We start from the raw sequence: 15,599 nt of genomic DNA on the forward strand, positions 1-15,599 counted from the left end.
AAAAGGAAGGGTCGTTTTAACTGATTACTACCCTTAACTGTGAAAAGTAAACGACACGAAAAAGTCTGATAGACTGATTGGACACTGTAGGCCTATTCAGCAAATAAACATGGGGAAAATGGAAGTGTGAATGACGTTTAACACTTCCATTTTATTGTCGAACTGGATAGCTTTCCCCCTGTAGAAATGCTCTCATTTGAAATCTAGTGTCGGTTAAAATGCTTTAGTTCCTCATTTCCTTAAGCATGCCTGTAACTTGATCGGCAATTTCCTGGGTTGAGTTCCCCTTTAAGGGGGCAGCGCTCAGTGCTGGGAATTCACGTCATTTCAGCACTTAAACACCCAGATCAATGAGCAAAGCGTTGTTTGCCTTTCAGTTTCAGTCTTCCAGGAAGAAAGTAACCAGTAGATCAACAAAATGTAGTAAAAAAACAAAAGAGGGAAACAAAGTAAATGTATTTATTTTTTAATTGCTACGCAAGTTAAAGAAAAACAAAATAAATAAACTTGTGTGCTTTTCTCTGTTGGAATCCACTACAAGTAGACGGATGTGGATGATTTTCTGGTTTATTTCAAGGAAAAAAAGGGGAAAGGAAAGTGGAAAAAAGGAGAACTTCCTGAATTGTGTAAGACATGTCTGAAGCTTCGTTGCAGCTTACAATTAAGGTATTTACGGATTCTTTAAACATGCTTAACTTTTGAAATGTGGACACCGGGTAAGATGCACTTTACAGCAACAAATCGCTGATAAAAGAAGCGTTTGTTATCATCTGTTGCAGGAGGAGCTTTTTTTTCACCATACTGTACACGGCGCTTGGTAAGTGTGCCATGCTGGGTAACTGATTCAGCTATGCATCTGAAGTGTGTGAGTGCGCGCATTCACGTTGTATTGTTCCATAGACTTCACAGTATAATTCTACCGTATAGGAAAGCTAAAATCCGATCCACTGTTGAACGTAGATACAACGTTAAAGCACCCTTTCAAGTTTAAATTCTGTTTAGCTACTGTATTCTCAGAAAAATGAGAAAACCACTGGATTATTATTTTCAAGAATATTTGAATATTTGTTTCCCCATACAAATGCAGATCAGGCGTACTGCTCTACTTTGGGAATTGTGATATCATTATTTAAAAGACAAAGTTTAATATTTGTCTTTTGACCTGCATCTTGTTTTGATATCGTCACAGACTTTCTGTATTCGAAGGATATATAAAAATACATGCTCTCGGTAACATCCTAAAACTAAGGAATAATTTCAGATTAATTTTTCACTTTTTAGACTGATATGCAGACGTTAAACAGAAATTTGAATGCCTTAAAAGTTCTGCGGGAGAGAAAAGCTGCTTATGTTTTGTTGCTTTAAACAAAATGGTTGACATTTAGTGTTCGACAGTTAACCAGCTTTGTAATATATATATATATTTTAATTTACTACGCTCACTGCACTCAGAGTTACTAATTTATGAGATCACTAGCTGACCAGTGAACACGTTACTCAACTTCACGGCAGGCAGGATTTGAGAAGGGGGGAACTTCCTGAGCTTTGCTGGGGGGTGGAGCGTGATGGACATTTTTCTGAAGGATTGAATGGATAGTAGCAATGGTTCTAGGTTGATTTCTGAATATTGAATCGAATTACAATTTTAAACGCTGGCATGAGAAATGATTAAACATTTAAATTCTCGATCATTCCTGATCTGGAGGTGTAAACTGTAGTTCAAAATCAAAACTTGCGGTCTTAAGTACAATTTTGGGGACCAGATGGGGCAGTAGGGGGTGATTTTTTACTTTACATTAGTTTCTAATGTATGGGTAAAATAAGAAATTGCATATCTATAAATAGTGTGTAGAAGCTGTCCTGCCTGAAAGTATTGTCCTTTATGGTATTCAAACATGGTGTTTGGGTGTGCAAATCTGATTAACTGAGTGGCCTTTTGTCATTCTTGAAGATGTAGTGATCACCCTCAGTGTGAAGTATTCAAAAGGTCGTTTCACAAGTGCTAGTTGATTATAACGTTAAGATGTTGAAGAACATGAAGTAAACTTTTCCACTGTTGTAGATGAAAATATTTTTTTTGTACAATAATACACTAAGGATGTTGTGTCTTACTATAGCACATAAAAACAAATTACTTAAAAAATGAAAAACAAAACTCTCATTTCAAGTTACAATTCCATTTTACCAAGATGCAAAGGCATTATTTTGTTGTAAAACACAAGATCTGAAAACAGTTTTACTTTTAAAGTAGTTCATGCTGACAAGTTATCTTTGTTTCTGGGATGTGTCCATGATTCCCTGGTTTTGGTTTGTACAGTAACACCAATGATATCTGTCTAGGTGATCCCTTTCTTTCTAAATTTCAGTTGATCTGATTAAAGTAAGTGATTAAGTTGTTTGTACTTTTGGTGAAGTAATACTTAATCAAAGTGTACTGCAGGAGTTGTGTGTCAATTCATAACCACATAGTTGACCATCAAATATGTTGTTAATTCTCAAATATTTTTTTAATTTTAAGTTTTCCTCTGTTTTTGGAAGAGACCTTGTCTATATCTATTTTTTTTTCCAACTTGTCTGCTTCATCTGTTTACTTACCTGACAGCCTGTCTGTTTAAAATTTATGATGTCCTCCTGGAATAAACAAGAAAGTGGATTATCTGTCAGAAGCAAAGTAACAATTAGTTGTTATTCCCAAAATTCTTGACTAGTTGCATGGATTGCACATGGCTGCAAACCTATGAATCATTTAGCAATATGCCACTTTTCCCCTGGGGAGTTATCTTGGCAAAACCTACCTCTGTCTCCACAAATTGTCCAGCTTCATCAAGTAGAGTTTAAGGGACAGCAGGAAAAAGTTTTCTGAGGGAGGGGCTATCGAACTTATACCCTTTTCCTTATGTGCAAGTAAGCAAGCTTTCAGTGAACAAGGGAACATTTGGCCCATCTTGCTCCTTTTATTATTGTTTATTATTTCAAAATATTGTTTAGCCTTTTCTTGAAGAATCACATGGAATCAACTTAAACAACATAACAGGAAAGTGTGCACTTGGTTCCCACAAACCTATATATAAAGAAATGTTACCTACCTTTAGTCTCTAATTCACTCTATGTTTCCCCGATCTGCTTGGGTGCTCATTGCACTGTTGCTCCTCAGGGTTGACTTTGTTTATACCTGTCAGGACTCTGTGCTGCCTTCATTATTCAAGACAAAATATTGAGCTTCTAAACAGTGATTATTGAGCTGTCTGTCTAAGACTTTCTGTGAACCTATCTGCCTTCTTTTAGAAGATCATGAACCACTACACAAGCACCACACCTTGACAATTCTTATTTTTTTCTTCTGCAGGAGGCAGGGACTACTAGTAGTTGTGTTATAAAGAGGCAAGGTGCCTTCCTTTCTCTTAACACATGAATGCAGAATCCTTGCGCCAATGAGGACAGTTTTAAACTGTGTTAAAGAATTTCGATCTTTGTTGTAGAAAAAGAGAGGACGAAAATGAAGTTAAACATATTAACCTTTGTGAGAAATGGAAACTGTGCATATTAGTCTTGGGTGACAACATGTTCAAAGAGATATTCCAACAAAACCTTTCCATGGTAATAACTACTTCTGCAGCTGACGTAGAAAGTGGTTTGGTATTGTTTCAAACATTACAAATAATACAATCTTGTTTTTTTTTATATGTCAACATGAAAACACATATTGTGATTCTGCGACCTTTAACCTTACCCAGGTTGGATTACATAACCTTGGATTTTTATAAGCACTTCATGTACCAATAATAAAAATAAACTTATATCCTAGAACTGGAACACATTCAGAATGTTATCAGGAAAATCACAATATTTCTGAAGCAGGTGCATTGACATTTTACTTACAGACAAGATTTAGGTAAATTCATTATGCTAATTAGCATTTGTATTAAATGTGGTCTTATGTGAAAGTGACCCAATAGTATTATGTTGCTAACTTTGGAAGCAATACTGGCTGTACATTTTTTAGAGTGTGGTGCATACTTTGAGCCAAGTTGCAGATGCTGTCTTATTGGATTTTATCACATTCCTCTTGTACAGACTGGACAATCAAAAGACCAGAGACTTTTTACTAGTGTCCGAAGCCTAGATTTAATTAACCTTTATTGCCCTTAAGTTATTTTCTCTTGCACATGAAGAGCTCATAAACATAACATTGTCGTATAACACATACGACAATAATACAATACAACAACAGCACAGTACCTCGATACAAAACAACATTTAACAACATTGCTCTGTCAGAAGTCAATCCAGTCTCATAAGCTTAAAAATAGATTTACCTGCTAAAGTGTCTAAAACAACAACAACAACAACAACAACATTCCTACCAGCAAATTATTTTTTTCAGTGTTCAACAACTGAATGCTTTAAGATTTAAAGGGAATAAGTGCTCACTTAGCCTTTATACAGTGGATCTGGTATCTCTTCCTAGAGGGTATGAATGTACAGTATATTCTAAAAAGAATGGATGAGAGGGGTCATCTAAAATTGTATGTACAAGATTAAATATGTTTCTCCATTAGACATTATTGAGTCCAAGGATATGTCAGTAAATTTTTGTTCTCCCAGGACATGGCATCTCCCCAGCTCTGAATAAAAAGGTTAGAATGCCCTGAATAAAACATATAAAAAGTCAACATTTTTCTTGCTACATTAAAACTTCTTAACTTTCATAAACAAAAATTGGGGAACATGATGGTGTTGATCACTTCCATTAGCTCACTCATGCATACTGTCACTTATCTTTGATATGGATTTATCTTCCTATATATGTATTGGATATGTGTATTAATACATAGATATTCCCTTGTTTACATACAAAGTCTAACAACATCAATGTCTGAAATCAGTTACTGGTAAGAAAACTGTATTTTTACTTGGTAAGTGTATGATATACTCCCATATCCGAAAGCTTCTCTACCAACGTTTGCATCCAAAGTGTTAAATACTGACAAAAAGTATGTACACATACTGTCACATACATACTGAGGTTCTAAATACTTGCAGACTTGATTTGACAAGATGACAGCTCCTCATTTTACCCTGTATGCAGACTGATAGGAGTCCTTTAGTGCACTGGTTGCACTGAAATTCATTTAATATACTGTACCCTCCAAAAGTATTGGGACAAAACCCCATGTCATTTTCCTATTGTGCGCACAAGAGATTAAAGTTCACATGAAACAAATTATTCTGAATTGGAGTTAAAAAGGTCACTTTTTATTTTTAGAAAATATGTTGCAAACCCACTTAATCATTTTTCAACCAAAGCATATGTTGTATGCAGTCCGTCAAATTTAGGTGACCAAAAGTGCTGGGACACTGAACTTAAAGCAAATTGAAGGAGCGAAAAAGTCAGTGTTTTGTTGAAAATCCCTTGCTTCCAATAACTGCATCATGCCTCTGTCCAATTGACATCACCAGATTTTTTGTTTCTTCACTTGAGATGCTTTGCCAGGCTTTAATTGCAGCATCTTTAACTTGTTGCTTGTTGGTTGAGCTTTCTGCCTTCAGTCTCCTTTTGGGGAAAAAATGAAATATATGCTCAATTGGATTCAGATGTGGTGATTGACTTGGCCAATCCAAAATGTTGCTCTTTTTCTGTCTGATGAACTCTTGTTTTAAGGTGCGTTATGTTTCGGTTCTTTGTCCTGTTTGTATAATGAACTGCCACCCAATAAGTCTGGTGCCATTTATTTCTTACATTTGCAGACAGTATCTGTTTGTATATCTCTGAATACATTTTTCTGCTCCCATCTTCAGTAAAGTCACCAATAAAGACCATTAAGACTGTTTCAGAGGTAGCCATACTGTACATGCCCAAGCCATGATACTCCCTCCACCATGTTTTGCTGAAGAAGTGGTAAGCTTATGGTCATCGTCTGTTCCTGTTTTACTCCTTACTTTAGCCTATTTATCATTTTGAAAGTTGTTTATTTTGGTCTCATCTTTCCATAAAACCTTGTTCTAGAGCTCCTATGGCTCATCTCGGTATATTTTTACACCTTGCAGTACAGCCTCTGGTTTCTTGGTGAAGTCTTCTGCAGATTGTGGTACTTGAGATTTGCACCCCCACACTCTGGAGATTTTTTTTTCTGATTTCACTAACAGTAATTGTGGGATTTTTCTTAACACCTAGAAATATTTTTCTGTTGTCCATTGCATTTGTCTTTTTTGGATGCTCTGTTCTCAGCCTATATTTGACGACTCCTGTTGTTTCATTTTTCTTAAGAACATTCCAGATTGCTGTTTTTGCAATGCCAAGAATCTTACCAATTTTTCTGATGATCTGATTTCTCATATTTTCAAAATGGCCTTCTTTTCTGTCATAGATAGTTCTCTGGTCTTCATGTTGGTTTTTGCTGACTAATTCAAGTGAAACACTTCTCGACCAAGCCTATACCTTCAGTGCTCTTTTATGTGTGTGAAAGGTTTGTAATTTGTAACACCTGGGCAATCAAACACCTTTAAACCCGTTTTTCTCAGTACCTATGATCATCTAAAATGTGGGGGATTGAACAAAAAAGTACTGTTGTTGTATAACAGTAAATATTTATGCATAAAAATACCCATAGGTAAAAGGGGGTATTCTCTGCTTTTGTCTCTTCTTCATCTTGTGATTTGAAATCCAAATTTTCTGAACTATAATATTTTTGGAGGGCACTGTAATTCGTTCTGAATATTTCGTTGGACTGAAGTTAGTGCTACTGGACAGAAATCTTTTAATTCAACAAATTTTCAGGTTTTGTTTTTTTTAGGTATAGGTATGTTCTCCACAAACTCGGACACATTTGCAGTTCCAAGTGACTTCTGAAAAAGTTTACAGAATACAGGATTAAGCTGTTTCTGACATTTCTGCAAAGTTTTACCTTTTAGTTTGTCAGGACTCATTGATTTTTTCAGTATTAGTATGCAAAAACTCCAATGTCCATTTAATGTAGTAAAGGGAAATGCACCAGTGTGCTCAATTACATTGTTAAAAAACATCTTTTTAGTGAGCAGTATGACAGAATGCACTATCCTGCTGGAATGCTGTCACATCAGGATGAGCCTACATGAAGGGCAGCAAGTGAGGTTTGAGGACTTGATCAGTATAGCCCCAGTGCAGTCAGATTGAAATCAGTTATTATAAGTGGAGATCTTCAGCAACTAGACACTCCTGCGAAGACCACCACATAAGAAGTAGCACATTGCTCTGCATGTCTGTGCCACACTTAGTGGCATCCAATATGGTGGTCTACACAATACCTTGATTAACTGTAAGGAGGACTTGACTCCATTGCTGGTGAGTCCATCTGTGGTGTTGCTCCACCATACTGATAGCATGAAGGCCTCTTAATTTGACTTACTGATTTTGAGTAATTTGAGCTAGATCTTTTCTTTCATCTGGGTCATCTGTGTTAGTTCCTTGATTGTTTGATAGTCTTCTCCATGTTTGTTGGATTGAACTCAAAATCTGCTTTTTCCTAATATGATCAAATGTATGTGAAATTACCGGAAAATAAAATCATATTGTACTTCTAATTCAATATTTTTTGATAATCATGAGATTAATATTAAAACAGAAAGACAACTTGGTTGACTGTAATATAAGTTTTTGTGGAATTGTACCAGGTTTAAGAACACAACTTTGTTTGTTTTTTGTTTTTCACTTTTAGTGACTACATTTCAATATGTCTGTTTATATAATTTACCTGTGCTGTACTTCAGTCACATATTAAAAGGTTGACTTAGTTGATTCACATGAATCTGTTTCAGATGAACCTGGTCAAAAGAGCATATGCTTGATTCTAAATAAGTGTTAAGTTATATACTTGTCTTGGTTAGATTGTTTTACCTGAGTGAGGTTAAACAACTAATAAATGGAAAAACCTTTTCTTACAATTTACTTATGTAATTATAAAATTATACAATATCCCTCTTTGTACGTTTTAAAGCGGCAACTGCTTTGTTGGTAGCAGACTAAGCAATAGCCATGAAATTATTGGCGAGGGGTAGAGTGTGGGTCACCTTTGTTGAATTGTAACTCATGAAAAGAATGCCTTTCATGTCTAAAGTATGCACTGTAAATGTTTTTCTCCAGAGAAAATATGCATGAGTTTCTAGAATCAAAGTAAATGAAGTGAACTTTTGAATGATTGCTTTGATATGGATTGACCTTCCATTATATGTATTGGATATGTGTATTTACTTATACATACTCACAATGTATAATGTATACACACAATGTCTGTCATCAGAATCTGTCTTGAAGAGATGAACCTGTTCACTAAAGGGTTTGAAAGCTCTGTTTCAAGGAATGGTATATTTTACTTAACATACATGTACGCCCATACCGATTTTTTTTTTCATACAAATTCATGAGGAAATGAGGAGCCATTTCCCCATATCCTCTGTGTTGAATATAAGACGGAATCTTATTTAGAATTTTTTCACCCTAAATTGCGGCTAATATCCTCGGATAACTGGCAGAGGTCAACTCAGTGTGTGAAATCACTGGGAGCTGCTTGTTGCAGCTGGTGAAATGAATAGATTGAATTTTAATTGGGAGCCCCTGGCTATAGGATTCATCCTGCACACCAAGTGTCTCTCTTACTGGATGAAGAGTCAGTTTGCAGCTCTTCTGATAGCCATTTAACTAATTAATTTTAACTTTAACTTTAACTAAAAAAATTTAATCTTTTTGAGATTTTTGAGAAATCAAGGCAGCAGCATTATATGGATTGATTGACACTTTATTTGAATGTATCTCATGTTTAACCTGTTTTTGTTAGTAGATGTGGTACTGTAAAAAGGATTCTAGACCTTCTTATTATAATTATTCTTCAGTTTAGTTATTTTACATTTTCCTGTATAGTAAACTAGGCAATTCAGGACCATGGATAGGTACTGATGGCAATTATTTTTGAATTCCACTCTAATCAAAGCACAAAGCACACAGTACAGGCATATTATTTAGATTGATTAAAAAGTCACCAGTGTTTTCTTTGTTTTAATATAAAGTTCAGTTTTTCTGAACATTAGAATTTCCTATATATTCTATTCTCAAACAAACCCAAAAACAACAAAAATAAAAAACAGAAATAGAGCCATAAATAATAGAATCATATATTAATATAAAATAATAGATATTTGCAGATTGTTATTGCTAGTTTGGGATTAAATTGTACATCCTAAACCACTAATGCATGGTTATTGTAACTAACAGTAATAAAGTATATAACAGGTTACGTGCAACACACTAGTACTGCCTTAACTGTTGGTTTTGTTGTATTAGGTTTAGTACTTTATCCAAAAGTTTGCAAATGCACTGCCACACTATAATCCTCCAGAGCATTTTACTTTATTTTACTTCTGCATAGTGTTATTCAGAACATAGTTACATTTTTACATTTTGAGTTGAGGTTAAGATTATATTCAGTTTTCAGTTTTCTTTATCAAAGTCCTGGTCATAGGAGAAGTCAACCAATTTGCTGTCTATTAGAAAGTTTAGGTATAAAGAAAAAATGTATATACTTGCACCTTGCACTTGTACTTTTGTTCTATGTGAATAATCCATCTTGTTGTTTGGAAACATGCATTTGCTTTAAATCATTTTATGAATAATAATTAAAAAAAGGCCATCATCATCCTTAATCTTTATTTATAGAGCAAGATTCATGTTAAAGAGTAAAACAAAATGAAGTAAGCAATTAAGTAATTAGATTTTAGAAAAAAACAGTTGTAAGAAGATACAATCCAGAAATACATTGTGAAAGTTCCTTATTTATTTATTTTTTCAATAAAGTTATAATGAAGGAAGCTCCAAATCTTTGGACTGTTGAACCTAATAGACTGGTCACCAAATTATTTGTGTTCAGATGACTAATAAGTCCTACCCAAAGGGCCTCAGAGTGTCAGAGGGCACATATAGAACCAGCATCTCCCACAAGTAGGATAGGGCTAAATTCTGAAGTCATTTGTAGAAGAATGTTTCTGAAAATCTGCCTGGGAGTGGATTGCAGGCCCATGTAGAGGAGTGGAGTAATATGATCACTCTTTATAGAGCAGATGAAAAGCCTGGTGCATACATTTTGAACTCACTACAGCTTAGAAGGGGTTTCTGCTGGAGTGTGGTATAGAGAATTCCAATAAAAAGTCTAGAACTCTGGCAACATGGTGCTGAGGCAATTAATACTGATGGTTCACAGCTCCTTGGTTTGATTCTGGACTAGAGCATCTTCATTATGGTCTTTGCATGACTCACCACATTCATTAGGGTTTTCCCCAGGTACTTGGGCTTCCTCCCACCTTTTAACTGTATGCTGACAATTATCTCTGAATTTTCTCACTGTGTGTGTCCTAAAATAGAGTGGTGCCCCATCCAGGATCTAGTTCCACTTTACACCCTTTATGTCTAGGATCGGCTCTGGGTTGTTGCAACTCTCACCAGGGATATGCATGTGTTTGGTAATGGTTGGATGGAAGTCTAGAAATGACTTGTGTAAATACAATTCTAGAGGGTTTTACTTGGAAGACCGAAATGGAGATGCACAACAATACAAAGATGGGAACAAAACCCTACAGTGACCATATCCATATTCAATTGTCTCTTTTTTCTGAATATAATTTGTGTTCGTTTAAATTGGCAAGTATCCTTGGAAACATAATAGATATTACTTGCTTAAGAAATGTATATGTTAAGTAAAAAAATAATATTCTAACCATTCCTTTACTAAAACATTTACGTGTAATGACGGGGATTGGGGCTTACCTTTATGTTTTATTATTTAAAAACTGTTTGGTGGCACAGTGGAAAGTCTTGCAGTGTTGCGGCTCTGGGTTCAATTCCAGACCTGGGGTGCTATCAACAATGAGTTTGTATGTTTTCCCTGTTTTCTCCGGGTATTCCAGTTTCCTCCCACAGTCCAAAAGTCATACTGGCAGGTTAATTAGCTTCTGGGAAAATTGGCCCTGATATTAGTGTGTGCTTGTCTGTGTCCGGTTGAGCCCTATGATGGACATCTGTCCAGGGTGAGTCCCGCCTTGCACCCGTTACTTGCCGTGATAGACTGGCTTCCCCACAAACCCCAATAAAGCAGTTAGAAAATGAATGGATGGAAAAAAAACATTATGTATATCTTTCTTTGTTGTTGTTATGGACATATTAACTGTATATCTTGCATTACCATTGACTACATGGAGGATAAATTAATATTAATTTATATTTTCTTTCGGGACTTTAAATTGCATTAATGTGAAATATAGCAACATGATTCACTGAGTATGAAATTGAATTTCTTGTTGCCTCTCTAAGATGTTTCAATTTGGGGAAATTTTTTGAAGTGTTCCTTGTGATATCATTCAGATAAAATGAAATAGACTGTACTTTGTGGTTTTGAAGACATAAAAAACATCTAAACTGTTTTCACTCTGTTACTTGTTTTTCTAGTTTCTATGTTGTTGCCTTTGTGATCTCTGACAGAATGGGTTTGGTGATCAGCTAGGAAACTTGAAGGCGTGTCTTTTTCAAAACTAACCATTTTTATGACTAAGAGCAGAATATTTAAATCAAGTGCAAGTGTTTGCTAAACAGTTAAGAATCTTCCTTTTGTAAATATTTTATTCAGAGCAGTGAAGCCATTATTTTTCAAGTAAAACAGAAATTCAACTTGTCTAACAATACATTTTTCTCTAATAAATTTACAAAAGGGCACTTTAACATGCAGACTTCCCTGTACAGATAGCCTTTCTTTTTTAACTATCTTAATTGTAACCATTTATTATGTAGCATTAAGCAGTAAGTAAAAATGTTCCTTATATCCCTACATTGTAAAATAATTGATCTGAACGTTTTTTAGTTTTACAGCCAAAAATTGTTTCTTGCGCGCAGTGTTCACCAAATGATAGGCAAGTGTGCCTAAAGTTTATTGTTGTTTGGAGTGGAATTTGTCACACAGTTCTTCTGACTGCCAAATATAGTTTCATTTCTTTCTTTATACAAAAGGTGGCATATCCGTTTTGATGTAATACTGTGTGAAACATTGCATTGTATTCTCCCTTTAAAAGAGTCAGATTTCTGTATCTCATGGTTTTATATATATAGTTAAAGACATTTTCTTCTCAGATACTTCTTGGACAACCAAATATATGGAGTAACATAGTGTACTAGTAAAACATATATTATATGTTTTAAATTGGTTCTCTCTAAATCAGAACATTCACTAATCTTAAGTGTCCATTTTAATTGTATCTGTCATCTGTACAGGTGAAATATTGTGCTATTAAAGGTTTTAATCCACAATTTTCAAGATAGTAGTACCATATGTCATGATTTAACATTTCCCATTTTCATGGTAGTTTTGATTTTGGGAGCATTTAAGAACATTATGCTGAATGGATTTCGTATTTGTCATTGCTATACATAACTATAACATAATATGAAATGCCATAAACTGCAGAAAGTGTTTATTAGTACTGTACTATTAAGGAGGAGACTGGATGAAATAGTCTTTAAAAAAAACAAGCAAAACAAGCAAACAAAAATAGAATAAGAGACTGAAGTATTTTCCATGGACAAGCGCTATAGTTTAGCTACTGTTTGATTTAACCTGTTTACTGTGTGTACTCTGCAAGTTTTAAGGTGTGCTTTGCTATTTGTCTTTTCACAGCAGGAAAATCTCTCATTCAGTCCTTTAACGAGCCCTTTGCCAAGCTCCACTTCCTCTGCAGTTCATGTTCCAACATCACGGCAGGCTAGCAGGATGGAGGAAGAGCCAACAAGACTGCCTGCACACCTGCGTGAGTACTGTATAAAGCCACAGACACACATTCACTGTTAACTGCCTGAGGGGGAGGGAAAGAAGGAAGTAGCTACTTTATCAAGTACCTGCTTGACTACTTTGTGCGAAGAGCATACATAATTTAACCCTGAAAATGCATGTGAAATACATTCAGACTCATACTCCTTTGGTTTTTAATAACATGGGAAAACATGGATTTTATTTTTAATTCAGTTATTTAAGTTTAACAGTCAAAGCGAAAGTGTGCAGCTAAAATTATGGAGAATAAAACTATTACTTTCTGTTGTGTACTAAGCTTATTTACATGGTCCAGATAGCACATACAGTAATCCCCTTTTTGTGTTTTTCTATTTTTTTAAATGGCCCTCACTTCACTCTTCACTATGTTTTGTGAATCATGTAGCACGTGCATCTGGTGAAAAATTTTGTGTGATCACTTCGAAGACACAACCATGCTGAAGCAAGTGGAAAATATAACTAAAACATCTTGCAGTTGTGGAAATAATAATGATCATGGCACGTATAATTACTCAGAATGTCGTGCCTGTTTAAAAAAATACAATGAATATGGAATAAGTTAAAAGCTGAAATCTAAAATGCTGGGTTGATGGGAGGGAAATAAACTTGCAGCTTGTTTTCAGAATCTTATAAAAGCTTTTGCACAAAATTGTTATGCTAATTTATCATGACGCAATGAATGTATTAAATTTTCCACAGAGACTGGAATAATTGTGAAACTTTTGTAAAGGAAACTAGAGATAAAAGTTTTACAGGAGGAATCCATTAGAAGATTAAATGAGAATCGTGCTAATTAACTTACATTGATGCATTTACCCACAGTTAAGTGATCCTACTAAACACAATATTAAGTAAAGTAAATCAGAAGGTTAGTATTTCTTTTGCCGTTTTGACATGCTAAGCATTGATTAATTTAAAATTTAGATTAAACAACTCTGAACAGTATGCTGAATCTACAACATATTTGGTGCTACAGATTACATTCATTAAACTGAGAGAGAACGTGGCTCAGTCACAGGCATGGTGTTTCTTTGTGACAGCCTTTTCCTATTATTAGAATTATCATTGTTGGAAGGATTTTGTTTTTGTTTTTTTTACATCTAACTGTCAAGCCCTTAGTTTATGATGTTTCTGCCAGTGACTCCATGTCAGGTTTCTAAAGTTTTGAAATGACCGTTCATTTGCATGGTACATATCTGGTGGATGAGGCTAATTCTGAATCTGATTGGTGGATGTAAATGAGATGGTACTATGGCCAATCTGTGTGTAGGAATACAGCTCTCTGTTCAGATATATTTCTTCTGGAAGGCATTTACATACTGTACCTTTAACATGCAGTAAAGCTGGAGAGGAATTAAAATAATTTGGTAGGAAAACCTGTCACCACAGTATTAAATTACTAACTGACTAAACGTTATACTTCAAAAGTTTAGATCTTAATTTTAATCTAGTTTCTTTTCTACAATTTTCATTTTCATTATTATTATAAATATATTATTTATTATAAAAAAAAACACGATGGGGTAAAAAAAACTTTTGAAAAAGTTTTAAAAAGTTTGATGCTTTTATACTTCTAAATATTAAGGTACTATTACTACTTAAAAATACTTGTTAATTACTTGTAAAATTACACATCAATTTTTAGATTTTAATATCAGTATCATTAATGGCAATTGCTTCTTTCAGTATTAAGGCTACGAATTGTCATACACTATCATATTAAAAATGAAAAATGATAGCCTGTGTCTTCCTAAAGCTTTCATACCTGTTCTCAGCACTTACAAGCTGCAACATGTTTTTTCTGTTTCCTAGAAATGCAAGTTCAGTATTATGGTCCTGGTAACAAAAGTATATACTTTAGGAAAGGGGAAAAAAGCAATTTGCTGTTTACTAATCATTACAAACTGGTATTCAAGAAGCTGAGAATTAGTTGCTGGCTTGGAATGTAAGGTTTTTCTGCTTCATGAGTTTTTGAAGGTGAGGGTAAAAGATATGTTAATATGTAGATTGCAATGTGCAACCTGTTTTATACAGAGTCCACAACTGAAAATGCTGCTGCACATAAACAGGTTGTGGTAAACATCAGTAAAACTGAAACATTTAGTTCTTCATACTGACATACAGTAAACAGCCACAACTTCTGTAGAGTATAAAATTTAACTTTCTTGTACAGTGACCGCAAGGATAGTCTGTTATAATCCCAGTTGATAATTTCAAGGGAGGTTTATATGACCAAGGCAAAAGGATCAGAATCTTTATATTTTAATCAAACTCTTCAGAGGGGCTTATTGCACAATATTCATGGGTATCTACATGTATATGTGTTACTTAATTGATGATCAATACAATTATCAATCTATTTCTGGTATAAGAAAAACCTACTTATATAATTACAAAAATTGCAAAGTTGTTTTTTAGTTACTTTGACCTAAAAGTTGGTGTGAAAATTTTTAATTTTGCATTCATATCAGCTTCTGGTTTGCATGTTGCAGTATCACAAATAACCATATGAAAAATGATCCTCTTCACGTATATTTTGGGATCAATATTTAGAAAGCCATATTGAAATAAAATTATACAACCATAAATGGAATGATTATATATTAATTTATACAATGTTAATATGTGGATATGATAATAGGAATACTATAGTAAGGTTGTGTTCTGAAATTAATTTTTTTTTTAGTTGTTGATCAGAAATCTTCCATATTTGGTTCGCAAAACCCACCTTAGAAGATCTTGAGCTACTAAATTTCCAACCTT

At 34.4% G+C, this 15,599-nt stretch overlaps 1 protein-coding gene across 2 annotated transcripts in view; it reads left to right on the forward strand.

Moving 5' to 3' along the window:
- Positions 1 to 330: 330 nt before the first annotated feature.
- etv6 (ETS variant transcription factor 6) overlaps positions 331 to 15,599 on the forward strand; it is a 54,681-nt gene continuing 39,412 nt past the window's right edge. The window contains exons 1-2 of one of the 2 annotated variants that reach the window (XM_088644766.1): positions 331 to 666; positions 12,690 to 12,816. In XM_088644766.1, the coding sequence (XP_088500892.1) occupies positions 634 to 666; positions 12,690 to 12,816 (160 nt within the window). In that variant the 5' untranslated portion in view covers positions 331 to 633. Of the gene's footprint in view, positions 667 to 12,686; positions 12,817 to 15,599 lie in introns of both variants that reach the window. The other variant, XM_088644765.1, reaches the window with a different exon arrangement.

This window comes from Lepisosteus platostomus, chromosome 9 (genome assembly GCF_059453375.1).
Source record: "Lepisosteus platostomus isolate fLepPlt1 chromosome 9, fLepPlt1.hap1, whole genome shotgun sequence".
In the NCBI taxonomy this organism is placed as follows: domain Eukaryota; kingdom Metazoa; phylum Chordata; class Actinopteri; order Semionotiformes; family Lepisosteidae; genus Lepisosteus; species Lepisosteus platostomus.